A 25,090-nucleotide genomic window follows, 5' to 3' on the forward strand; every position below is an offset into this window, starting at 1 on the left:
CTTTGCTCGTTGGTGTCTGGAGCTCGTAGTTGTCTTCCTGTGTCTGTGTCTGTCTCCTGCGTCCTGTCAGTGGTTTTACCCTATGGTAGGTTACGTCATGCTGTTCTACCACAGGGTAGAACCACGGACTGGATGTCTGGAGGTGTCTGCGTCGACCAAACCACCCCCACCCCCAATCAGCCTTTGCCCCTAAAGCTTCTGTCCAAACACCCCTGGGGTCAAAGGTCAGGGCTTGGGTTCTGTTGTACTGCTTATGATTTAATGTGTGTGTTTGTGCTGTCTTCATCTTCATCACTTTATGTGGCACCTGCACTGTTTTTACATACAGAATAAGCTGAAACTTCACTTTTTGTGGCATTTTCTTGTCTGGGAATTTCCTTAATTCTTGAATAGTAGAAGTGAGTACTGTCCATCAAATTGTGTTTCATTTGTTTTTCACTTTTAATAATTGTTTTGATTCAAATTTGTATTCTACAAAATGTTCCCTTGTGACCCTGGACCACAAAACCAGTATGGTCATCTTTAGCTGGTAATGTGATGTTACTGACGTTATGTTTGGTATTTCTGTCTGTAGGGAGTGGTTTTTCCTGCTGTCTCATGAGGTGTTGAACCCCATGTACTGTCTGTTTGAGTACGCCGGTAAAAACAACTACTGTCTGCAGATTAACCCTGCTTCTTCCATCAACCCCGACCACCTCACCTACTTCCGCTTCATCGGCCGCTTCATTGCCATGGTGAGACCCCTTAAGACTAGTAGCTTCCCTCAGCATTAAACTAAACTCTCTTTCAGTCTGTGTTTCTGTACATCTGGTTGCGTGTGAACCCCATGGCATGAGAATGAAATCATTGTGTTTTGATATAGTGACTGGTCTTATATTAAGATCTGGACCGAACACAAGCACTTCCTCTCATGCAGAATATCATAGTGATTCTCTATGCTGTGCGTTACATTTTTCCTCAGCCCTTGTGTTTCTCCTGTTTTGTGCAACAGACTGTGTGACGGGGTGCCTGTGTTTGGTTTGGAGATCATTCCCACGGCTCTGTGCGGTTACATTAAACAGTCAGCTGTCCATTTACAACAAAATCACATTTATATAGAGTGTGAGAGAAGAGAATTGAAGAAAAGCTAAACTTGTATTTAATGATGTTACTCGGAGGAATGAGAATCGTCAATTTTGTGAATGTTTGCACACGCGTTATTTATGAGTGATTGTATTAATATACACACATTTAAAATCAAATCTGAGGTTTACAAGTGTTTGTGAATCCAGAGGACAGTTTTCCATTTCATGTGCAAATTACGCTGAATTTACTCATAGACTTAAAAACGTTCCATGATTTTGACATTATGGTCGTATGAATATATACCACACTGTTAAATTAGAGACGAGTTTAGCATCTCAGTCCAGATACACTCAGAAGCAAGATTCATATGTCCTGTTCCAGTCAGAAAACATGATTATTTATTTGTTCAGTCTCTTTAGTATTATCTAACACAGACCGCTCAAAATAATGAGGCATTTCTAAGACAATGTTATGGTTTCGTTATTGCAGGTTAAACTGTTATTGCAGCCATGTGTTATCATGACAAACATTTATTTATGGTGACCTTTAAAATGGGTTCCAACAATACCCTAATGGCTCTTGAAATTGGGCTTGATACAATGCAAACACATTTAAAGAGACATGAATGCTCATAATAGCCAACCGTTCACCCTCCAGCCATGAAGTCATACTGTATTTGCAGCCCTGAAAACAGATTCATCTGAAAGCTGGAGCGTATGTGTGAAATCTTGCATGCTGCAATAATAAAAAATGCTGGTCCTAAATTTAAACAGGATTGGATGAAAATCAACTGTTAATTATCCATGGCTGATCAATTGATGAATACCTAGCTGATGCGTGGATTTGTTCTTGAAATTAATTTTAAAGTAGAAATATGCAATGTGGTCTCAATTAATGTGAGCTTTTAAAAGCTGCATTCATAATAATTCTAGAATAATAAGCAAAATCCTTTTTAAATCAGATTTAGATACCATGCAACATTGTAGGACACGTCGAATTCCCAGGAGTATGTAATTAAACCAAAACGAACATTTTCATTAAATGTGTTACAATTACAATTATTGATCCATGCACATCATCATTGTATATTTATATTTAAGCATTTTTTTGAAAGAAGTCTCTTCTGCTCACCAAGCCTGCATTTATGTGATCCAAAGTACAGGAAAAAGTAGAATCTCTAAATATTTTTACTATTTAAAAAACAGTTTTCTGTTTAAATCTATTTAAAAATGTAATTTATTCCTGTAATTTCAAAAGCTGAATTTTTAGCATATTTGTGTAGCTTCTTAAGTCCAGTACCAAATGGAAAAAATATGATCTTTAAATAACTTAAGAAACATTTACACATCATCATCCTGTTCAAAAGACATTCCTGTTCATTTCAAACATACAGTTTTCTTGAGCCCTCTTATTTAGTTAAAATTATTACAATATTTGCATATAAGATAACATGCCCCTTGTATAATGAGCACAACTGTGTGTGTATATATAGAGAAAACTGAGCAAAAGATTGTTTAATAACCAAACAAGTCTCAATCCTTCTTCTCCAGCATCCTGTCATATACCATAATAGGGAAGAAACTACTATTATTTGTTTTATGACCTCTGACCTGTGATTGGCTCTCTGCAGGCATTGTATCATGGGAAGTTCATTGACACGGGCTTCACTCTGCCCTTCTACAAGCGCATGCTTAACAAGAAACCCACCCTGAAAGACCTGGAGTCCATCGACCCTGAGTTTTACAACTCCATCATGTGGGTCAAGTGAGTATCGAGACTGCAGACTGCACTCGCTGACGTCAGTCCAAACAAACATTGATGCTGATGTGCGTTCACAGAGAGAATGATCTGGAAGAGTGCGGCGTGGAGCTGTACTTCGCTCAGGACATGGAGATTTTGGGCAAGGTGACGACACACCAGCTGAAGAACGATGGAGAAAATGAGCTGGTCACTCTGGACAACAAGGAGGAGTACATTAGGTACAGATACCCATGTTTAGATGATACCAGTATAACTAGCCAGTTAATCAGATGACTTTTATCCAATGAGGTGTTTTTTTATGTTAGAATACTCATCTAATTCCAGTTTAATTGTCTTGCTACTCCAGTATAAGAGTCTGTTTGAGAAACCTGTTTGAAACCAAGTCTGGTGCTGCTAGTGATGTGAAACTCCTTTATTCACCTTTTTCAATTCTGAACCTTTTTTGTGTCATTTAAAGGTTTTATGAACTGCCTTTGTTTTTTCTTTTGGGCTGTTCTCAGAGGTCCCCTTATAATAACAAGATTTTTACATCAAAAGTAATAAGCTATTTTCTGGGCTTTTGTAACCCCCCTCATCAGAAGGCTCGTGGAGGATTGTAGTAAACGCCCACTGCTATGATTGGCTAATAGTTGTGTATGTTTGACAGCGTACACAGATGTCAAAAATGCATAACTCAATACATATCAACCGATCTCTTTAAGAGACAAAGCAATAGTGATCATGTAATGAAACCAGTTACTCACACTTGTGTTCAGACGTTACTGTCGAATCCAATATAGTCGTCTTTTAGTTTCAATCTTTCTGAAAATCCCGTTGATTTGTGCCTTGTTTGGAAACGAATCTGCGGTGAAATGAAGTGAACAAAGGACCGAGTTGTTATTGACGTGGTCTGGATCTTCATTAAAGTTAATTCACTCTTTCCTAACACTGGGATCAGGAAGAAGGCACTTTTTTTCCTCATCTTGGCACTGCATAGCATCTTCTGAGCACCTTCATCGTTTGGTTTCTGTGTAGATCTGTAGGGTCGGCTCTCATAAACACATCTACTACGTAGAAGCAGTGGGCTATAAAGATAATCGTTCTCAATATTAAAGAATAGCAGAGTCCATACCACAGCTATAACGATAAAGGCACAGAGAAACGCTATCGGTTTTTCCAGCTGATGAAAGATACAACATTAACAGCCAATCAGAATCAATCCTGCTATCACGAGCTGGAGAATTGAAAGCAGACGAGCTTGCGCTTAGAATAAACAGACGCTATCGTTTGCTGGTGTGGACGTTAATATCGTTATCTTTATCGTTCTTGGTGTGAACGGGGCTTAACGAGAAAGTTTTGAATTCTGAACCTTACAGGATGTTTTTATAGTACAATGGCCACTTATATTCAATTCAAGTTTATTTGTATAGCGCTTTTCATGATACAAATCGTTGCTAAGCAGCTTTACAGAAAATGTTACGTTTCTACATTATATTTAGGAGTAGGTTATTAGTGGTGACTATGGCAGAAATGTACAGTAAAAAATCATGCAGTTATTACACGTAATCAAACACATGGTGAACACTATTAACTGCAATGTTGCGATTAAGCACAATTTGGTAGTTTTATATGTTGTTCCAGGGTTAGCATCATCCTAGGTCTTCTGGGGGGTTGGCATCATCTCAGATCTTCGTAAGGGTTGGCTCCAGACTGAAGCTTGTGTCTTATATGTCTTATATTATTATATTGTTCCTTTAACACAGTGATTGTAAACTCTTTCCTGCAGTCTGCTCACTGACTGGCGCTTCACACGCGGGGTGGACGAGCAAACCAAAGCCTTCCTGGATGGGTTCAATGAAGTTGTGCCTCTGGAGTGGTTGCGTTATTTTGATGAGAAAGAGCTGGAGGTGGGTGTTTTAGTATTTTTAGCAAGGACTTGAAATAAAGTGTCATTAAAAAGCCCTTGTCTATGTAGAGACACGAATGTTGAGGAAACGGATGTGAATAACAGTGTGGTTAAGTTTGGGCTTGTTTTAGGCGTACTGATGCTATCTTTATCAGGTTGTGAGGTTGATGGTGTGTGTTGTTTCTTGCTCCAGCTCATGTTGTGTGGGATGCAGGAAATCGATCTGAACGACTGGCAGAAGAACACCATCTATCGGCATTATACCAAAAACAGCAAGCAGATCCACTGGTTTTGGCAGGTAATTCAGTCTCGGGTGTTTTTATGCTCCTGTCTCTCTCTTTTTAATATAAACTATATATTTCATTATGTGTCACACAGGTGGTAAAGGAAATGGACAATGAAAAGAGAATTCGCCTCCTGCAGTTCGTCACAGGAACTTGCCGCCTGCCGGTCGGAGGCTTTGCAGAACTGATAGGTAGAGTTATAATATCAGACACAACAGATCCATGTGTCATACAGTACAGTAGGAAATCACTGCATGCTCTCAACATGTCAGATGGCTTTATCTTTTATATATACTTATTTATATTAGGGCTGTCAAAATGAACACTTTATTAACGCAAATTAATTTTAACGGCACTAATTTTATTAACACGCGATTAACGCAGCGTGCATTTTCTGTTTGACGCGTGGCAAAGCCCGTACTTGGAGAAATGGAGATGCATTGTGTCCTACTTAGCGACTTTTTTTTTCTCCTTCAAAAAAGCGCCTAGCGACTGATCTTTAGGGTTATTTAGTTTCTGAGACTCTGAGGTCTTGCTGTCCCAGGGCGCACCTCTCTCTCTCTCTGTGCGTCTGCATTGTTCAGAGAGGAGCAGCGCTTTCAGTTAAACACAGATATTATGCTGCTTCTCTAGTTTTACATACAAGCATAGCCGAAATCACAGCACAGCTATTGTCTTTATCTTATGTGTATTTGATTTCATCAGACGACGGCTCAATTATCAGGATTTTTGTATATATATATATATATGAAGTTTTTAGTTTTATTGGCACTGTCCAAGCCTTAAACTTGATTCTTAAGAGTATGTGAAAAGATGGTCAAAGTAACTATCATATGAGCTAAATACAGTAAGATTTGTATTAAATCATAAACTTAAAAAACTAACTATTTCTTGGATCATTTTCTTCTTCTTACAGTAACTAAATTAGTCTTCCCACCATGCAGTTGTGTCCTCACTGTGGGCGTGTAAATCGTTTTAATAGTTCCTCTTTTGATGATCTCGTTGTTTAGGAAGTAACGGGCCACAGAAGTTCTGCATAGACAAAGTGGGGAAGGAAACCTGGCTGCCTAGAAGTCACACCTGGTGAGTCTCTGAATCCCAAAGACGGTACAAACTCTTTTCACAGAAGTGTGTTTGTGCTCATCCGTCCTGCCTTACTATTTCAGCTTTAATCGTCTGGATCTGCCGCCCTATAAGAACCTGGAGCAGCTCCGAGAAAAGCTTCTGTTCGCCATCGAGGAAACCGAGGGATTCGGACAAGAGTGACGAGACTGATTATATCTCGGGACAGGACCAGCTAAATAATGAATTTCTTTTGAACAGGCCATTAATGTGGACTGAATGAACAGACTGTTGATTAGACTAGCAGCAGATTTACATTTCAAACACTAGCTCACCTAAAGATGAAAACGCACCTCATTTCTTCACCCCACGTCACTCCAAACCGATGCGCTGTTATTTTTCTGTGCAACACAAAGGAAGAGTTTGGAGAAGAGATGCGTACAGATTCTTCTCACTTTAGCGCTTGTCTTCCACTGAATAAATAACAGCATGCTGGGACGTAGTGACATGAGGATGAGCGAACAACTGCTTCGTTTTTGGGTTAACAGATAAATGATTTGTTTGAATGTAATATTTCATTTGGTAAATTCAGGGGATGATGATTTCACCTTATATTTCTATGCAGAGAAAGCAATGCAAATTATGACACAGTTCACAGCATAACCAGATTTATAAATCAAGTCAAAATGAATTCCCTGAATTGCCTGAATCAAAACGTCATTGATCCTGATTTTCCAGTGTGAGGGGAAATTCTCAAGCTCCCTGCTTATAATGCAGCATCCCATACAGAAATATTACTACTACTAATAAAATAAACCAGAGCGAATCTTCAGTTGCAGATGGGCCGCAGCGCTGGGGCTCGTGGGTCGTATCAGTGTGTGTATATGGACTAGAAGAGAGGAGAGAGAAAGTAACTGTTTTAAAGAGACATGTTTTCATTATTTTGGGACAGGCCGTGCAACACTGTATATAGCTCAAATAAACACAGTCTGTGGATGATTTTAAATATTAAAGCTTTAAAATCTTCTTCAGTTTGTTTGGTATTTATATGTACTTTTGTTTTTGCTTTCATAATACTTCTGTCATTGCTACCATCTGAACAAGCTACTATTGAGTTTATTTTTCATTCTAATGGAAGTGGGAGCACATTTGTGCCTGTGCTGCAGACTGACGGCTTGAGGATATGACATTTGGTGCATTTACCGTAAGTTGTGATTTCCATAATTACTAAAGGACAGTCTACTCTTATGCTCTTACGTCTTTAGATTTGGAATGATGCGTTTCTATGACAACACTATTAACGAAGAAATGAATGAAGTGTGATTTGAGTAAAACAATAGAGACACAAAAAGTAACAGTTGTTATGCTTATTAATCCGTTTCAGTTTACTGAACTTATTTAGCCTTAATTTTATGCATTATTTAAAGAACTGTTACATTAATCCGTTTTTGTGTGTGCATGCAATTGTTATAGTTTTTTCAAGGATATGAATGAATGAAATAATTCCATGCACCTTTTGATTACATTTAGGACTTGATCTCAGAGCAGCCTTGGGTCGCTAACAAAATGTTCAGATTTATAAACAATTTAAAATATAAAAAACTTGCATTATACCAAAGTTCATTTGAAGGCTGATCAATGCCTTTATCTTTATACCACACTAACAAAAAAAACTTAACTTGTATAAACTTAAACTTGTATAAACGTAAAACAAGCTGAGAAACTCAAAACTTTAAGGCAACCAGCTTCAGCAGATTTTAAGTTGGCTTATTTTACAGTGCACTGTATTGTAGACATATATTGTAACACAGATCAAATATACAGTTTGAAGACTTATTTTTTGTTTAGTTTTTTGGTCAGAAGTGCCCTTATTTTCAATTTCAGGTTAAATATTCAACTGGAAGTGCTTATGATATTCAGGATTTCAGATTGATTATGCAGCACATTTTTCAAGTTATGTTCCGCTCTAAAATATATATCAGTTAAATATTGTTCTTTTGTGGAGAGAAAGGGTCTGTTATGTGAATGAATCGGTCTTCTGATCATGCTCGGCTTCACTGTTAACGCTTTACATCTTAGATCTGAACATGTATTTGTGAATCAATATGAATTCTTTATTCAGTAAACACAAACAACTAGATGGCATCGTGGAAATTCATGTGTAAAAATGAACTGCAGTCCATCTTTTAAACTCGATGTTGAACGAAAGCTTTATCGTCAATATATGGTTATTATACAGAAATGTGGATATTATATGGCATTTATGTAAAGTGTAAAAGTCTTTTTAAATGTTCACTTGATTAATAGCTGAAATTAGCAAGTTTAAACATTAAAAGTGTTTACAGACACTATATAAATATAGCCATATAGAACTATATTGTCAATAAAATAACATACAGAGCATATCTTTATGCATTTCAAAGAGAAATTTATATACTTCACGTGTGTTTGTTGTTTGAACACTAGTCCAGATGAATAGTAATAAATACATTTTTACTTCAAATGTAATAACAATAATAACAGCAGCAACTGTGTTTGATGCAAAACTCACCTGAAATTAAAGTAATAGCTAAAAATGTGTATTGAGTATAGGATGAAGTCAGCTAAAATGGGCCAAATAAGGATGTAGCATCATATCTCTTTAAGTTTTTACAAAAAATCTCAATACTTGATCTTGCATTGTTGCTTCAACACTTGACATGTAACAATATGTTTTATAGGTCTTTCTGGAGTTTTTTAAGCCGGCCAGGGCAGAGTTACATGAAGCTCGTCAGAGAAATCGTAAGGTAATTGACCCTGACATAGAACATTTTATTAATCACTAATAAGGGTACTAAAGCTATTAGAAGTAAGCAAAGCAAAGGTTTATGAACAATGTTTTGACATGCTCTTGCAAATAAAAAAAGGTTCATTTATAAAATAAACTTTTATTTTTGTGAAAAAGGTCATCTTAAATGGCTGGTTCAGCTAAAATGGGCCACAATTTTCAGCTAAAATGGGCTGCATACACACACACACACACACGCTTTTAGACAGAAATTGAGGCTGAAAATAGGTTTATAGGCTTAGATATGTATCCATACAAAATATTCAGTCTTTTAAAAAAAAATGCATTGCAGACAGTATGGCAGGAGGACAAGCAAAGAAAGGAAACCGAGAGAAGAGAGAGGGAAAGGAAGGAAGATGTCAGTGAAATGGGCTGCACACACACACACACACACTTTCTACACAGAAATTGAGGGTGAAGATAGGTTTATGGGCCTACTGTAGATATGTATCCATACAAAATCTTAACAAATACAAGCATGCACACTAAAGACACCAATGCACAGAAACACACAGCTATACAACATGATCAGTTCAGTTTTAATTGCATTGTTTAATTAAATATTCATTCAACTTTCTATTTAATGAAATACATTTATGGTGTTGCTATGGCACACTAAAGACAATAGTGTCAATTTACTGTTAGAAATGAAATGATTTAAGCTGAAATGACCTGTTGTTCTCTTTATATTGGCCCATTTTACCTGAATGTTGTGCCGTGGCTCAAGAAGGGACCTGAGAGCTGATACTCTCATCATTTGAAAACTTTTATACTTTTTCACATTTAAAAAATATAAATATATTTAAGAAATCCATGCTAATTTATAAGAATATCATTAGATTTCATGCATAGCTTATTTGATGGTATTAGAAGTTACCCATTTTAGCTGACTTCAGCCTATAGTTGTGAGAAACTAATTCAAATGTTTGTCTGAGAACAAATGATAAACTAAAAAAAGACAACAGTTTCGTCTCAAAGGCCCTAACAGAGCTGAAAAACAAAGAAAACGTGACAGTAAAGTACAATCAAGTCAGCTATTTAACTCTTCCACTGAAGGACATTCGCTGCTATAGTTATATACTATGAGTTGTATATAATTGTATTTACAAATAAAACAAGTTTCAAATGAGCTTTACTGTGTATATTTATTATGTATATGTAAATAGACACATGCATGTATATATTTAAGAAAAATGTTATGTTTATATAATAAATATATTTGTATATAAATTAAATTATATGAATATAAATATATACATGCATGTATACGTAATAAATATAAACAGTACACACACATATTATGTAAACAAAAACTTTTATTTTGGATGCAATTAATCAGTTGACAGCAATTTAATTTATATAATATTTTACTGTTATACAGTTTTAAGTTTTAGATTCATTTTTATTTATAAACCAAGCATGAATGCATATTTCATTTAATGTAACAGTACTTTGAAATCAATAACAGTTTTCTAATGTGAATTATAAACAAACATCATTTGTTGGGTCAACAGAGGAATAACAGAAGTGAATTGAGTTGTGTGTTTGATGTTTCCGTCCTCAGGTATCTGATGGAGCAGCTGTTCAGAGCTCGGATGTTTTCCGTCCTCAGGTATCTGATGGAGCAGCTGTTCAGAGCTCGGATGTTTCCGTCCTCAGGTATCTGATGGAGCAGCTGTTCAGAGCTCGGATGTTTTCCGTCCTCCGGTATCTGATGGAGCAGCTGTTCAGAGCTCGGATGTTTTCCGTCCTCAGGTATCTGATGGAGCAGCTGTTCAGAGCTCGGATGTTTTCCGTCCTCAGGTATCTGATGGAGCAGCTGTTCAGAGCTCGGATGTTTTCCGTCCTCAGGTATCTGATGGAGCAGCTGTTCAGAGCTCGGATGTTTTCCGTCCTCAGGTATCTGATGGAGCAGCTGTTCAGAGCTCGGATGTTTTCCGTCCTCAGGTATCTGATGGAGCAGCTGTTCAGAGCTCGGATGTTTTCCGTCCTCAGGTATCTGATGGAGCAGCTGTTCAGAGCTCGGATGTTTTCCGTCCTCAGGTATCTGATGGAGCAGCTGTTCAGGGCTCGGATGTTTTCCGTCCTCAGGTATCTGATGGAGCAGCTGTTCAGAGCTCGGATGTTTTCCGTCCTCAGGTATCTGATGGAGCAGCTGTTCAGAGCTCAGATGTTTTCCGTCCTCAGGTATCTGATGGAGCAGCTGTTCAGAGCTCAGATGTTTTCCGTCCTCAGGTATCTGATGGAGCAGCTGTTCAGGGCTCAGATGTTTTCTGCCCTGGGTCTGAAGAGGGAAAGTGGGCTGTTAAACCGGGAGTCTCTTTCCTTTTCTTCACGAGTCAAACACTCTGTGAGTCCAGCTACTGCTTCAGTGTTAAAGGGGTCATATGACGTTGCTAAAAAGAACAATATTTTGTGTATTTGGTGCACTGCAATGTGTTTATGTGGTTTAAGGTTCAAAAATCACATTATTTTCCACATACTGTACATTATTGTTGCTCCTCTATGCCCTGCCTTTCTGAAACGCAGCAATTTTTAAAAAGCTCATTGTTCAGAGAAGTGAGGCGTGCTCTGATTGGCCAGCTATCTGGTGTGTTGTGATTGGCTGAATACCTCAAGCGTGAGACGGAAATGTTACGCCCCTCACCATATAGTGATGGCGTGAGACTAAAACAATAAACCTATTATAAACTAGGCATTTGTTGCATCCAGTGGGAACATAATTACTGGTTATAATGACTTAGACTGTCTTTTCACTCGGCGTGTTGCATCGCGTCGCGCAAACATTACCATGTCTGCATTTGTGATCGGAGAAACAACAAACACTACTCTACACGGCTCAAAACTCACGTTTGAATCGTCAGTGGCAGAAACATACTTACAGGCTGTGAGTCAGAAGCGCCAGACTGTCCTTGCTAAGTTGGAATTGCCCCACTTTATAGAAACAGCCTTTGAGCAGCCAGCATTGTAGGCTACTCTCCTGCCAGGTTCAGGAAACAGTCCTCTGTAAAATGCGCTGCACACACTCTAATATTTGGGTTGAACTGTTCTGGAACAGTGTTGTAAATACAACTGAACCTCTGATTTCTAGTTGTGTCCGGTTTTGGAAGCCCAAACAAAGTAGTTTTGCTTTCACAGCGTCTCCAGGACACGACGCCAGAATAAAAATCACGCCCCCTTTCTTTGCATAAACATTTGTGTGGTGTTTTGCTAATATTTCCACATTGTGATGTAGACATGTGGGCGTGTTTGAATGAGCCGTTTTAGGAGGGCATGGCAGAGTCTTAACTTTTATAAAGAATATCTCTTTGGTTTTGAGACTTCAGCGATCTTATCTATACACGAACAGCTTGTAACTCTCCAAAGAGAAACTTGAAATCACATCACATGACCCCTTTAAATACTAAATATTGATGTTATAGTAAAACGATTCTGTGCCTTATACTAGCAGTCAAATGTGTTTACACATTCTCATTTTTTTATTACTTCCCATTTTAGAAAAAAGTCATCAAATATTAGAATAAAAATGTAAAACAAATCAAAATGATTAGTCATTTCATTTACAGTTGAAGAATTCATACAAAAATAAGGGCTAAAAAAAGCATATTTGCCTGCAGACAGTCACTGATCATCAGGGAAGCAACACAACATATCATCAACAACCAAGGGGTGTACATTTATATGTGAATGTTCTGTGAAATATCTTAATCCTGATGATTCCTGTAATTTTTTATTTAAAGGATAAACATCTTGCTGTTTCTGTCAGGGGCATGAGAACTTACTCAGTCGACTGTATATATACCAGCAGTGCTGGGGAGGTTCGATTGTAGTCTGTTATTGATTCTTACACATGATAGTGATTGATTACATCACATTATAGGTGGGTATTAGTATAGATAGGTATTACTTGTGACCTACAGTATCATGTTGATTTAAATAGGATAATCTTGTATAATGTGATGTATTTTGTATTTTTATATTCTATTCATTGTTATTAACAACATGAAGTGCATTACATAAAACATTACATTACGTAAAAAAAACAAAAAAAACATGAATTTATGCATTTTAATGTGTTTGAAAGACAAAAGCACAGAAAATGTAAAGATGAAAAAGAAGTTGGGGAGAATCAATAAATTATGAATAATTGATTGCTAATGTGTGAATAATTTGTAATTATGTAATCAATATAAAAGTAACTGTAGTCTGTGTCGAGTTTTTTCTACAATGTAATTTAATCTAATTTTTGTTTATATAGCTTATATGTTTACATCTTGTCAGTCAGTGCTTTGCTGATGAATCCGTAGGTGGTGATGCCTCCATATTTCCCATCACTGGCAGTCATGTGAAGTCAATCCAGAGCGAAGAATCAGAGACGACACGCCGAGAGCGACAGCCATTCATCCCGCAGACAATCAGGGGATACCGATGAGCATGAAGTCATAACAGAAAACAAAGAAAGTAATCCATCAAATGCAGTCTTGCACTGTCAGCCAGAAGAGGAGAAAGACATCCACCGCACGGGGTTAAGTGTGTCCCCGCCGGCCCGGCCGCCCCGCTGCAGCCCGGGTTACTCTATCACAGCGCCGGGGTTCTGCGGCTGAAGCCGGGCCGCGGCGAGCGCACGCTTTCTCTCTCCTGCAGTGATCAACTGGCCCGATGGGGCGTTCTGGGCTTCCAGGGCGCCCTGCTGTCTCATTACCTGCAGGAGCCGCTCTATTTCAGAGCTGTGGTGGTTGGAACGTGTCCTTACAGCCATCAGGCAATGCAGAGAGCTCTGAAAACATGGTAAGTGGATGAACTGCACCAACAAACCACGATTTCTGCAGAGTTTGTAGGTTTGTAAAAAGTGTTTGCTGATTTTCACAATCTCACAAGGGTTCCCGCAGGTCCTTAAAGGTGTCATGACATGAGAAATCAATCATTTGCCTTGATCTTTTGGCACATTAGATGTCTGCCCCATTAAAACGTCCTGCAAGTTTTATAGCTTAAAACGTCCTCCTCATTATAAATAAAGCGTTTGTTTAATCAAGCTCCAAAAACGGCTCGTTTGGATCTGAGGTGCAAGATGACATCACAGGGGCACAGTCGTTTGCATAAACACGCCTCCAGAGCAAGACATCGACGAATAGTCTTCTTCTCTCCATAGGCTCCGCCCACTGGAGTTCAGTTGCGTAACGGCTGACATTTGATCTCGCTGAAAGTGAGTGGCAAACAGAAATGACATTCACTGCACTTCATCTGGTCTACACTGGATACAGATGTGTGTTCGCTTTCTGACTCGAGTCTGTCGTCAGGACACATGCAGTGAAAGATCGTTCACTTTTACCTGCTTGGTTTAAACAGCTCGTTCTCGTCTATGAACAGATATCAGAAGGATCCCAGCGTAAGGAAAAAAGTGGATAGTTTATTTTTAATGGCGTCCCGTGTCGGAGGATTTTGTTTTGTAATCGAGGCACAGTGTCATGAAGAGTCACAATGAACATTTGTTGAAAGATGAAGCGATACTAGACCTGACTTCAGCTGCATCACAAACCACAAGTAAATAATTTCATAATGCTTTGTCTAGAAATGACGTTGTCAAAACACACATCTAATAGCGAGGGAGTGTTGATGCTGTTTCCTATGCAATGACATCCCATGCAATAACACATGTCTACGTCACGATGTGGAAATATTTGCATAAAGCCGCCCAAAGTAACCACAGTAGTGTTGATGCAGCTGTGTCAGGGAGACGCTGTGTGTTTCTGTGCGAAAGCAAAAGCACTTTATTTGGCCTTCTGAACATAGATGCAGTTAGGAATCATGAAGATTATTTACAACAGAACAGCACAACCCAGATGTTCGAATTTGTGCAACGCATTTTATGGAAGAACCTAGTAGAGTACAAGGCTGGCTGCGCACAAAGGCTATTTCTAAAAATAACCCCAAAAGGGTCAATTCTGACTTTGCTCTGACAATCTGGCGCTTCTGAATCAGCAACTGTAAGAATGTTTTGTTAGTAGTTCAAGTATTTGCTATTGACTGTTCAAATGCAGAGTTTTGCGCAATGTAGAGTAACGTGTGTGTGTGTGTGTGTGTGAGAGACAGGGTCACATCACAGTGGAGTCAGCTGTCTTAACCGTGGCTTGTGTGCTGCAAATACATACGAGCATCATCACTGTTTCTGTCCTCTCGGGCACAGAAAAAAACTAAATTAAGTGCTTTTTGCTTAAAACAGGCAGATAATTTTACTTGTTTTAAGCAAAATGCATTTAATTTTTCCCCTGGAAACAAGACTAAATATCTTAAGACTTAAGTCATTATAAGACTTAAGTCATTTTGCTTATCTAGTAAAAGTATCTTTAAGAATTTTTAGATATTTTGAATAGAAACAAGACAAAAATACTAAGATAAGCCATTTTTTGCAGTGAATTTAGTTGAATCAAATTTAAGGCCATAAAAAGTCTTAAATTTTACAAGAAAGTGTTTAATTATGATTTCAAGACCAAAATTGCGATATGGCTTAACGTGACGTTTAAACTAAAAGGCTATGATTTCATTGCTTTGTCATGCTTTGTATCTGACCTGGAAACCATGTTTTTTACAGTCCTTTAATATGTTACTATAGACATTGACCTACCCCGCTCATATGGTATTTATTATATTTGTCATAAATTTGAGCTTAGAAATCCTGCAGAAACCCTGCAAGTCTAGTAGAAGTTGCTTAATCATTTAATTTTCTTCTTTTTGAGTAATTATCTCTATGTATTGATATTGCAAAACCCTTTTATTTTCATTTTTCTTGGCTTATCCAGAGAGGCTGTCTTGGCGTAATTGCACACAACTAATTTTGGGTGTCCAGGTGTTTACCGAGCCCTCATGTGTTCATAGCTCAGAATATCTACATTTATAATGGAAAGGGTTTGAGTCTCAGTTCCAAATATGTATTTATTTATTCCAAGGCAAGTCTAATACACATGCAGAACGTTTGAGGTTTCTCTTGAGGTTTTTTATGGCGATTAAGTTCTGTTGTAATGTTGGTTCTGAGATCCCACTGGTCATTTTTGTTTGAGAGGACACGCATGTAATCTCTGGTTAAGCATTTACAGACGACCTGTATCCTGTACGTCTAGTGGACTGAAACTGGACTAAACACAGGACTGTTACAGCACAAGTGTTATTTAGTCTTGTGTTTAGTCGAGTTTCAGTCCACTAGACGTACAGGATACAGGTCGTCTGTAAATGCTTAACCAGAGATTTCTCCGGGTTTTTTGGAAGGCTATCATGCTTAAACTGGAGTTTGGTCTCGGTTCAGGTGTTATGGTTTTCCAGATTGATGTCAGCTTGATCTTTTTCCAGATTGTTATTTTTTCCACTTTTCTTTTTATGCTGATCTCACCAATGACCACTTTTATTAGGAGTTACTGCCCAGAAGCCAGAAATGGCCTTATAAACCCTCCGTTTCACAGCGTAAGATGTTTTCCTCGTGCCTGAGCCCCCGAGGGTCTGGGATTGGACTTGGGCTCTTTATTATTTCTTGCCAAAATTCAGAAGTTTGGAGAACAAAATGGTTGTTTCTTAGCTGTTGCTAAATTTGTATAAATATCTTTTTTCTTTGTGAATAATTTAATTACAGATGTTTCTGTTTATTAAGCTGAGGTAAAAGGTTTTTAACAAATACATTTTAGAGAAGTATACAATCAAACATTGTATGCACTAAAATGAATAATTAATCAAATTAATACACTTAATTAAATATTTGTAACTTGTATAATTAAATTTTATATTTAATAAATACATAAAATTATTGGTAACACTTTATTTTAAGGCATCCTTGTTACATGTACTTACTATTGTAATAACAATAAATTATACATAATTACATGCAAGTAACCCTAATTCTAACCCTAACCATATAGTAATTGCATGTAGTTAATTAATATTACACGGTACTTAAATGTGTAATTGCACTGTAACAAGGACACCTTAAAATAAAGTGTAACCAAAGTATTTATACAGTTGAGGTCAAAGGTTTACATCCTCCTTTCAGAATCTGCAAAATGTTAATTATTTGACCAAAATAAGAGGGATCATACAAAATGCATGTTATTGTTTATTTAGTACTGACCTGAATAAGATATTTCGCATAAAAGATGTTTAAATATGAATTTATGAATTGAATTTATAAAAATGGCCCCGTTCAAAAGTTTACATCCCCTTGATTCTTAATACTGTGTTGTTACCTGAACGATCCAAAGCTGTGTTTATTTGTTTAGTGATAGTTGTTCATGAGTCCCTTGTTTGTCCTGAACAGTTAAACTGCCTGCTGTTCTTCAGAAAAACCCTTCAAGTCCCACAAATTCTTTGGTTTTCCAGCATTTTTGTGTATTTGAACCCTTTCCAGCAATGACTGTATGATTTTGAGATCCATCTTTCCACACTGAGGACAACTGAGGGACTCATTTGCAACTATTACAGAAGATTCAAACACTCACTGATGCTCCAGAAGAAAAAACCATGCATTAAGAGACGGGGCGTGAAAACTTTTGAACAGAATTGAGGTGTAATTTTATTTTATTTTTTTTGCCTTAATATAATTTTTTTTTTTCATTTAGTACTGCCCTTCAGAAGCTACAGAAGATACTTACATGTTTCCCAGAAGACAAAATCAGTTAAATTTACCTTGATCTTCAAATTCAAAAGGTTTTCACCCTCCCGCACTTAATGCATATACTTTATAATCATTTTAATAAGGGAGGAATTTTTAAATGCATTTTATTTGATTAAAATAATTTTAGGGGTTATTTTTTTGTCAAGACTAATCTACATAAAAAACAGATAACAGGTTAAGAGGAAGGCTGGAACATAAAAAACAGCCATTTAATTGACAAATTATATGCTAAATTGTTCCTCACAGATGGTCTGATGTGAGGGATTTGCCGTCAGGTCTTTCTGTACACGATCCAGAGATTCTGCAGTCCAGTCTGGAGTTTCCTCACAACCACACACACACAGGGCAGAATATCTCCCTGCGGGGCAGGTGAGCACACACACATATTCATTACAGGGATTTATTTCTGTGCTTGTGTAACTCCTCAAAATGAGTTTGTGTTGCGTCAAAGCTAAAGTGATGCAGTCTGCACTGAACACACCCGCTGTAGACGAGCCCTAACAATGTGAGGTTTCCTAACATCTTAAATCTCTAGCGTACACGATCCCAAAGCAGACTGCACACCTACAGTAACTTCTTTTCTTCAGATGTGTCATATATCGTTTTCAGGTGTTGGACAGGCTGCGAAAAAGCCGAACAGTTCATTAATAATTGAAAAATCCTGGCTTTTCTCTGTGATTTTTAATTAGTGTAACTTTTCTGTCCCCTATAATAAAAAAAGAAGAGGTGACCGTTTGAAAATCAGAAATGTAATCACGTTTTACATCATGATTTTTTTATTTACACTGCCGTTCAAAAGTTTGGGATCAGTAAGATTTTCCATGTTTTTAAAGACGTTTCTTCTGCTCATCAAGGCTGTATCTATTTGATGATAAATACAGAAATATTACAGAAACAGTTTTCTATTTATTATTGTGATCAATTTTCAGCATCATTCCTCCAGTCTTCAGTGTCACATGATCCTTCAGAAATCATAATAATATACTGATTTATTATTGACTTTGGAAACAGTTGTGCTGCTTCCTATTTTTCTGGAACCTGTAATACTTTTTTTCAGGATTCTTTGATGAATAAAATTTCTAAATTTTGTGTTACAATATAATCTACTATTCAAAAGTGTGGGGTCAGTAAATTTCTCTCCTTTTAAAAAAAAAAAAAGAAATTAATTTTTATTCAGCAAGGATGTGTTAAATAGATAAAAAGTGATAGTAAGGAGTTATATTTTTAAGAAAAAAATATATTTTGAATAAATGCTGTTCTTTTTAACTTTTTATTAATCAAAGAAAAAAGCATCACAGCCCCCCCCCCCACAAAAAAATAATAAATTAAGCCGCAAAAGAGTTAACACTGAAGGCTGGAGTTATGGAAGATGAAAATTCAGCTTTGCATCACAAAAATAAAGTATATTATAATAGGAAACTGATATAGAGATTGCAATAATATTTCGCAATATTACTGTTTTTCTTCTGTATTTTTGATCAAATAAATACAGCCTTGATGAGCAGAAGAGACTCATTTGCTGCTTATTAATAGTTAGTAAGGTAGTTGTTAAGTTTAGGTATAGGGTTGGATTAAGGGATCTAATACACAGTTAATATTGAGACTTGCTCCTTAAAATAAACTGTTTCTGAAGTATTTTTATAGGCCAACTCGGAAGTTAACATCACCCTCCTAAAAGGATTTTTCCACTTAGCTTTTCCCTGAGTGTTTTAGTTCGGATAGTTTGCCAGAGCACGGTTATAAATCCAGTGAGGCTGTGAAAGCGTCTAGCGAGCAGATGAGCCTCTGTAGCAACATTTAGACACTTGTTTTCAACTCTGTAACAGCTTTTATAAAAAGCACAAAGGTGTATTATTGATTTATTTCATGTTGTAGAATAAAACATTACAATATGAGCTTGTGTCACTGACCTTATTTTAGCAATTTAACCAAAAACCCATTAGAAAAACCCTAAGAACTAAAATGCTTGTTTTTGGGTTTTGGCCAATAGAAATACGTCATGCCTGCAGCAGTCTATGGACTCTATCGATAAATGTCCTAAAGCGTTATAAGAAAGTGAAACATTAATTTCTCAAAAATCATTACCGTTGTACTGAATATAAACAATCCTCTCTGAAGTGCTTCAGCAGAAGGTTTATTTTTCAAGGTTACAAACAGTCAAAAGTGGCCATAACTGAAGAATCGACCCACATACAATGCCAATTTGAACCATGCCAGCTCAAAAAAGGCCAATCAGATTCATTCCCTGTCTGTGAGGTCCAGTTTAATCATTAGATGAACTAACAGGGATATGAATGTCCCTGCAGCCATCAGCTGGTATCCCAGCAGCCTCTAGATGTCACTGCCAACGGTTACAAACAGGGAGTGATGAAAAAAGCTCTGGGCACATCACAAGCAAGGTGATCACCTGACAACAAATAATTATCATTCTGAGGAGAATATGTTTATGACTCACTTTAAACATTCAGAATGGATCCTGGTTAATGTTACTTTATAAGTTGACAGTATCATCCCAAACCAGTGAGTCACCACAATAACCAGCTATGAGCTCATGCTTATTACGTTTCTTATTTCTCCATGTGTAGGTCATTAATCAGTAAAGTGGAGCTCTTTCATTCGTTTCTGAAGGACTCTCGGCTTCCAGAGACCCTCCGGTGAGTGCTATAAAACTGGGGAGACCTGCAATAGTTTTACTCCAGTAAACCTTTCTCATTCATGACATGACCTTGTTTGAGGAGAACTGAGCAGAGCTGGATAATGACACTGACTTTACAACATTGGCATTATTCAGCTCGAGTCAGTTTAGTGAATCGATGAGACTTAATGAACTAAACTGAGCTGAATAAACACCTGTGTCTTCTGTAGAGCTGCTTGCAGCTGAAATTATTTCACAGTTGCTGAATTTTACAGCATTAACACTGTTATTTTCCTGTTTATATTCATGAAGATGCTTTGAAACGATCTATTATATAAAGTGCTAATGTAAAAATACATTTGACTGGACTTTCCCCATTTTTAGTCTGGGCTCCAAAATCTTTTAAACAAGAAAATACAGTTCAACACAAAGAAAAGCATGTCGTTACTCTGTGAGGTCAGGGTTAATTAATTAATTGTAAAATGCATAACATTTAAAACACGTGACTTTCCCCAACCTTAAATTTATGGACAATACAGGTACGCTCGTCTCAATCGATAGCTTTGTGGTTTTATAGCCCCCCGAAGCTTAGCCTACAGTTATTAAACTATGACGACACTTTAGATTAGAGGACAAAAATAAAACCAACATACAAACTGCTTCAGAGAACATGTGTGTACTCGTAGATAATCAGACAGAGTCGTTTCTTCTCAGTAAACTGATATTTACACCAATCCCTGTCATGGTAATCAGAGTCACTGCTCTGTTTGGTTTAGACTAATGAATCGTGGTGTAAAGTGACACTTTTTTGTCGATTTGTGTTATATTCTTGTAAAGCAGCATGATTATTGAACAGCAGATCTTTGTTAGTTGGTAACCCGAGGGAACAGTGTTCTTCTGTTCTTGTATCGTTGAAGTGATCCTGCCCAGCGTCCAGCTCCAGTTACAGCATTAGGCCCCAAAACAAACACTTCCACCTCAGTTTTGTGTGTTATGCTCTGAAAGGGGTCATTTTTATTACTTTAATATGTTCCTTGACGTTTACTTATGTTAATAACGTTTTTTGCACACAAAAAAACAATTGTGGAAAAATGATTTTTAACTCTGTCTAAGGGTCAGAATGTATTCTCATGTCATGACACCTTGAAATGCAAGTCTACATCAACTAAATGTATCCCATCATGTATTCATATAAATGCATTCATCATGTTCAGAAGCTTGTACTTCAGCTTCCTGAGCATATTTTCAACAAAAGAATGACAATGAAACGATTTGAGTGCTATCCATGTTTTGCACTTTAATCAGTTAAATAGTAAGTTATGAAAATCGCGTAACATGTAGACAGGTGGAAAGTTTACAAGTGTGAATGTTGGGAAAGGCGGAGCAAATGTTTGAAGAGAATCTCTCGGAGCAGATAAGAGTTATTAAACAAGACAAAATGTCTCAGTTTAAAGGAATTTAATCTGATAGTTGATTACTTTTTTGTTAATAAGTATGTATACATACACAGTCCTTTCTTAAAAGACTAGCTTAACTGTAAATTGCTACTTTAGCTTACCAAGGTATAAGCTACTCATGCTTTAACAGAGACCTTAAATAAGACTTTATGGCCCGGTTTCAAACCAGGGTTAGGCCATAGTTCAACTAGGACATTTAAGTAATTTTTATAAACATGCCTTAGAAAAAAGCATTACTGGTGTGCATCTTAAGACAAAACAAAGGCATTGACATGTTTTAATACAGTTAGTGCAAGTTTATTTCAGTTGAAACAGCTCAGACTTAGATTTTAGTCTAGGACTAGGCTTAAGCCTGGTCTGTGAAACCGGGGGTATAAGATGTAATATAAGTCTCAGGTGTCCTCAGAATGTGTCTGTGAAGTTGCAGCTCAAAATACCCACCGGCATTTATTATTTTACATCATATTGAAAATGCCTATTTTAAATGAAAACAGAAACGGGCTGTTTTTGTGCATGTCTCTTTAAATGTAAATGAGCTGCTGCTCCCCGCCCCCTTTTCCAAGAATAGGGCTGTGCCTTTACAGCTCATACCCTCAGATACTCTGATAAAAAATATCTGTTTGTTTTTTATTAGGGATGCAATGATGCCATTTCTTTCAGAACCGATCCGATGCCGAAAATTCTGAGCATCTGCCGATACACCGATCTGATTCAATACACTGTGTAGAGTACAGTATGTTTCTAGCATTAGAATGTGTGTTTGAAGCAGAAACGTGATGTCGAGCATGCCTGTTCTTAAAGTCACATTGACCTCTGACCTCTCTTGCACACTCCCTACAGCGCGCAGGTGTTGTTTGTGTATCTGTTGTGTCTGATCGATGTGTTTTTCTTCTCTGCACTCGCTGAAGTGGAAAAGATTTGAAGACGTACTGGGACTACAAGCAGGCTGCAGGGCCGTATCAGCAGGCCTGGACACAGCTGCGTCTGCAGGCCTTCCCGCTGTGGCCCCGGGGCCCGCCAGAGCTGATGCTGTTTTCCTAGCGGACTGGACTTTACCATATCACTGTCCTGAACGGATCACATGAGTACAAGCAGTGTCTTATACTCAAGGCTCCAGCAGAGATCAAATAAATAAATGTTGTAAAATAAAAGTGTAAAATACCAAGTGCTACTTAAACAGTGTTGGGGAGTAACTAGTTACCTGTAATGGAATTACGTAATTTAATTACAAAATAAACATAACTAATCTGTTACAGTTACTGAGAAAATATGTGCAATTAAATAACAGTTACTTATGAAATGTTAATGATTACAACGGTGTATATTTTCACACATACACAGATTTGATTGATTTCTTCCCAAAATTTCATTGACTGCTTTAAAATACGAGACACCAATGTTTCAGGAGTTTACAGAATAGGACACATGCTTATTCAGTAACTTTTATTTCCTATTCGGGTTTGTCTATATGCTTTATTTTTTTAAGATGAACTGTTTTTCCCAAGGCATTGTTAGATGTCAGTCTTTCCAGTCAGCAAATATTTGATTTCAAAAACAGTATCATATTTAATCTCAGAAGGATCTCAAAGTAAAAAGAGGTGCTAAAGTCTGATTTTGTGGTGGCTGTGCTTTAAAATTAAATTATGATCTTAATTCGAGTGATGAAGGATTTTAAATGTCTGACAGAAATCAGTGTCGAGTTCTGCTGTAAATGTTTCAAAATGATTAACAGTTGAAAACATTTGTTAGAAATTAGAAAAGTGACCAAAAAGTGATCAAATGTAATCAGTTACATTAATAAAGTCATTGAAATCATTACATACTTATTACATTTTAGACAGGGTAACTTGTAATCTGTAACCTATTACATTTCTAAAGTAACCTTCCCAACACTGCACTTAAAACAGCAGAACTGTAAAAACAACTAAAATGTATAATTAGCACAGTTTACTTACCCAGGCTGCCATTTCTATCTTCTATTCTCTGTTCATTTCTATTATAAAAGATGTTAGCAGGCTCGCTCTGTTCTCCATTCAGTAAAAGTATATATTGACCAGGGGCTATAAACAAACAAAAAAGCCATATGTATATTACGCTATACGTTCCAAGTCATCGGATGCCCATTTTACACAAGTTGATATGATTCTTTAGGGTCTTAATGAAAAGTCTGTAACATACTGTGGTTAAAATTTCTCAATGGTAGTGTAAAAAGTGTCAAAATCAGCTCTGTCTTCAGCACGCTGTTCTAGTCCATGTTGCTTTAAATGCTGATGAGCTCTGCTGACTCCGCCCCTCTCTTCTGTGGAGTGACGAGTAGACCATAGATGTGTGTAGATTCCCTATTCGACCGCTCCAGATACGTTGCCATCTCGCATTCATAAAACATAATAATCAATGAATATTCAAAGATATACAAGCGTATATCTTGCTGTTATAGACGCACACACACACAGTCAGTGTGCTCAAAGATTCGTAGACTGTTCCGAAAATGGATGGCTTACGTATCGCGGCCCATAGAAACAGTCGATAATGAAGCGTCTAGGTATATATTTCTATGGAGCATACTACTAAACTTCAGCCGCGAAACTGGCTAACTAGCACATTATTAGGATAGGCGATTTGCAAAGATTCATAAAAACCCTTATACTCACTTCTTCTGATCACGAATGATTCGGGCATAGACGCATTTATGTAGATCGGGGGTCAGTGCATTCCCTTCGAAGCGAAAGTAACGTTAATCCACTGCATCTTCAGTGGCTCGGATGTCTGGAGTAAATGATGACTGCTTTATTCATTATTACATCCAACAGCTAAAGACTTCAATCGCTTAATCGAGACATCTTGTCTTCCCCTGCTCCGGAGGCGGACAGCTCTCACTCAGGTAAGAGTGAGAGCTAAAGTTAGATGGCTTGTCAATCAACTCTCGTGGGAGCGGTCTGTACAGAACTGCATCATTCTGACAGGAATCTTTGAACAGCCTGATTTGAGAAAGGGGATTTAAAATAGGGACTTTAAAAAAAAAAAACACTGGGTGGATTTTTATCATTATAGGATGGATGTGCACACACACTTCCAACACACATTTACATTCAAACAACTTGTAAAGTGAATTTTGCATCCAATGACCCCTTTAAAGTCCTACAGGAGCTTTGTGTGAGAAACATTTGAGCTGAAATTGAAGCCGTTATTGACTGAAGATTTTTCACTGCCCTAGCTCCAATTTAAGCTTTAAGGCAAAGTTCACCCGATACTGAAAAACCCTTGATAACTCACCTGATACTCTTTCTTATGCCACAAATGCAAATACTGAGCAGGGGCTTTCAGTCTAACAAAAAACATACTATGCTTTTCACTGAAAATCTTCCCCTCGTTCAAACTCGGTTGTTTATGAGACATTTGAAAACCAGTGGTGTTTGGCATCAATGACGTCAATGAGATTTCAGTGAAAAGCATAGTATGTT

General features: G+C 37.3%; 1 protein-coding gene and 1 pseudogene across 5 annotated transcripts in view; both read left to right on the forward strand.

The window, feature by feature from the left end:
• wwp2 (WW domain containing E3 ubiquitin protein ligase 2) overlaps nt 1-7,103 on the forward strand; it is a 48,225-nt gene extending 41,122 nt beyond the window's left edge. For 3 of the 4 annotated variants that reach the window (XM_079411920.1, XM_079411921.1, XM_079411922.1), the window contains 8 exons: nt 575-734; nt 2,696-2,829; nt 2,904-3,044; nt 4,592-4,712; nt 4,905-5,009; nt 5,090-5,186; nt 6,006-6,078; nt 6,162-7,103. In XM_079411920.1, coding sequence (XP_079268046.1) covers nt 575-734; nt 2,696-2,829; nt 2,904-3,044; nt 4,592-4,712; nt 4,905-5,009; nt 5,090-5,186; nt 6,006-6,078; nt 6,162-6,261 — 931 coding nt within the window. In that variant the 3' untranslated portion in view covers nt 6,262-7,103. The remainder of the gene's footprint in view (nt 1-574; nt 735-2,695; nt 2,830-2,903; nt 3,045-4,591; nt 4,713-4,904; nt 5,010-5,089; nt 5,187-6,005; nt 6,079-6,161) is intronic. The other variant, XM_079411919.1, reaches the window with a different exon arrangement.
• A 137-nt stretch (nt 7,104-7,240) lies between these two features.
• LOC306866568 (tRNA-specific adenosine deaminase 1-like) lies at nt 7,241-22,670 on the forward strand (annotated as a pseudogene). Its single transcript has 10 exons — nt 7,241-7,261; nt 10,449-10,496; nt 10,544-11,234; nt 13,192-13,229; nt 13,378-13,672; nt 17,784-17,906; nt 17,989-18,001; nt 19,844-19,936; nt 20,123-20,191; nt 22,538-22,670. The product of its transcript is annotated as a tRNA-specific adenosine deaminase 1-like (transcript).
• The last annotated feature ends 2,420 nt before the right edge of the window (nt 22,671-25,090 follow it).

Source organism: Barbus barbus (assembly GCF_936440315.1).
Source record: "Barbus barbus genome assembly, chromosome: 48".
Taxonomy (NCBI): domain Eukaryota; kingdom Metazoa; phylum Chordata; class Actinopteri; order Cypriniformes; family Cyprinidae; genus Barbus; species Barbus barbus.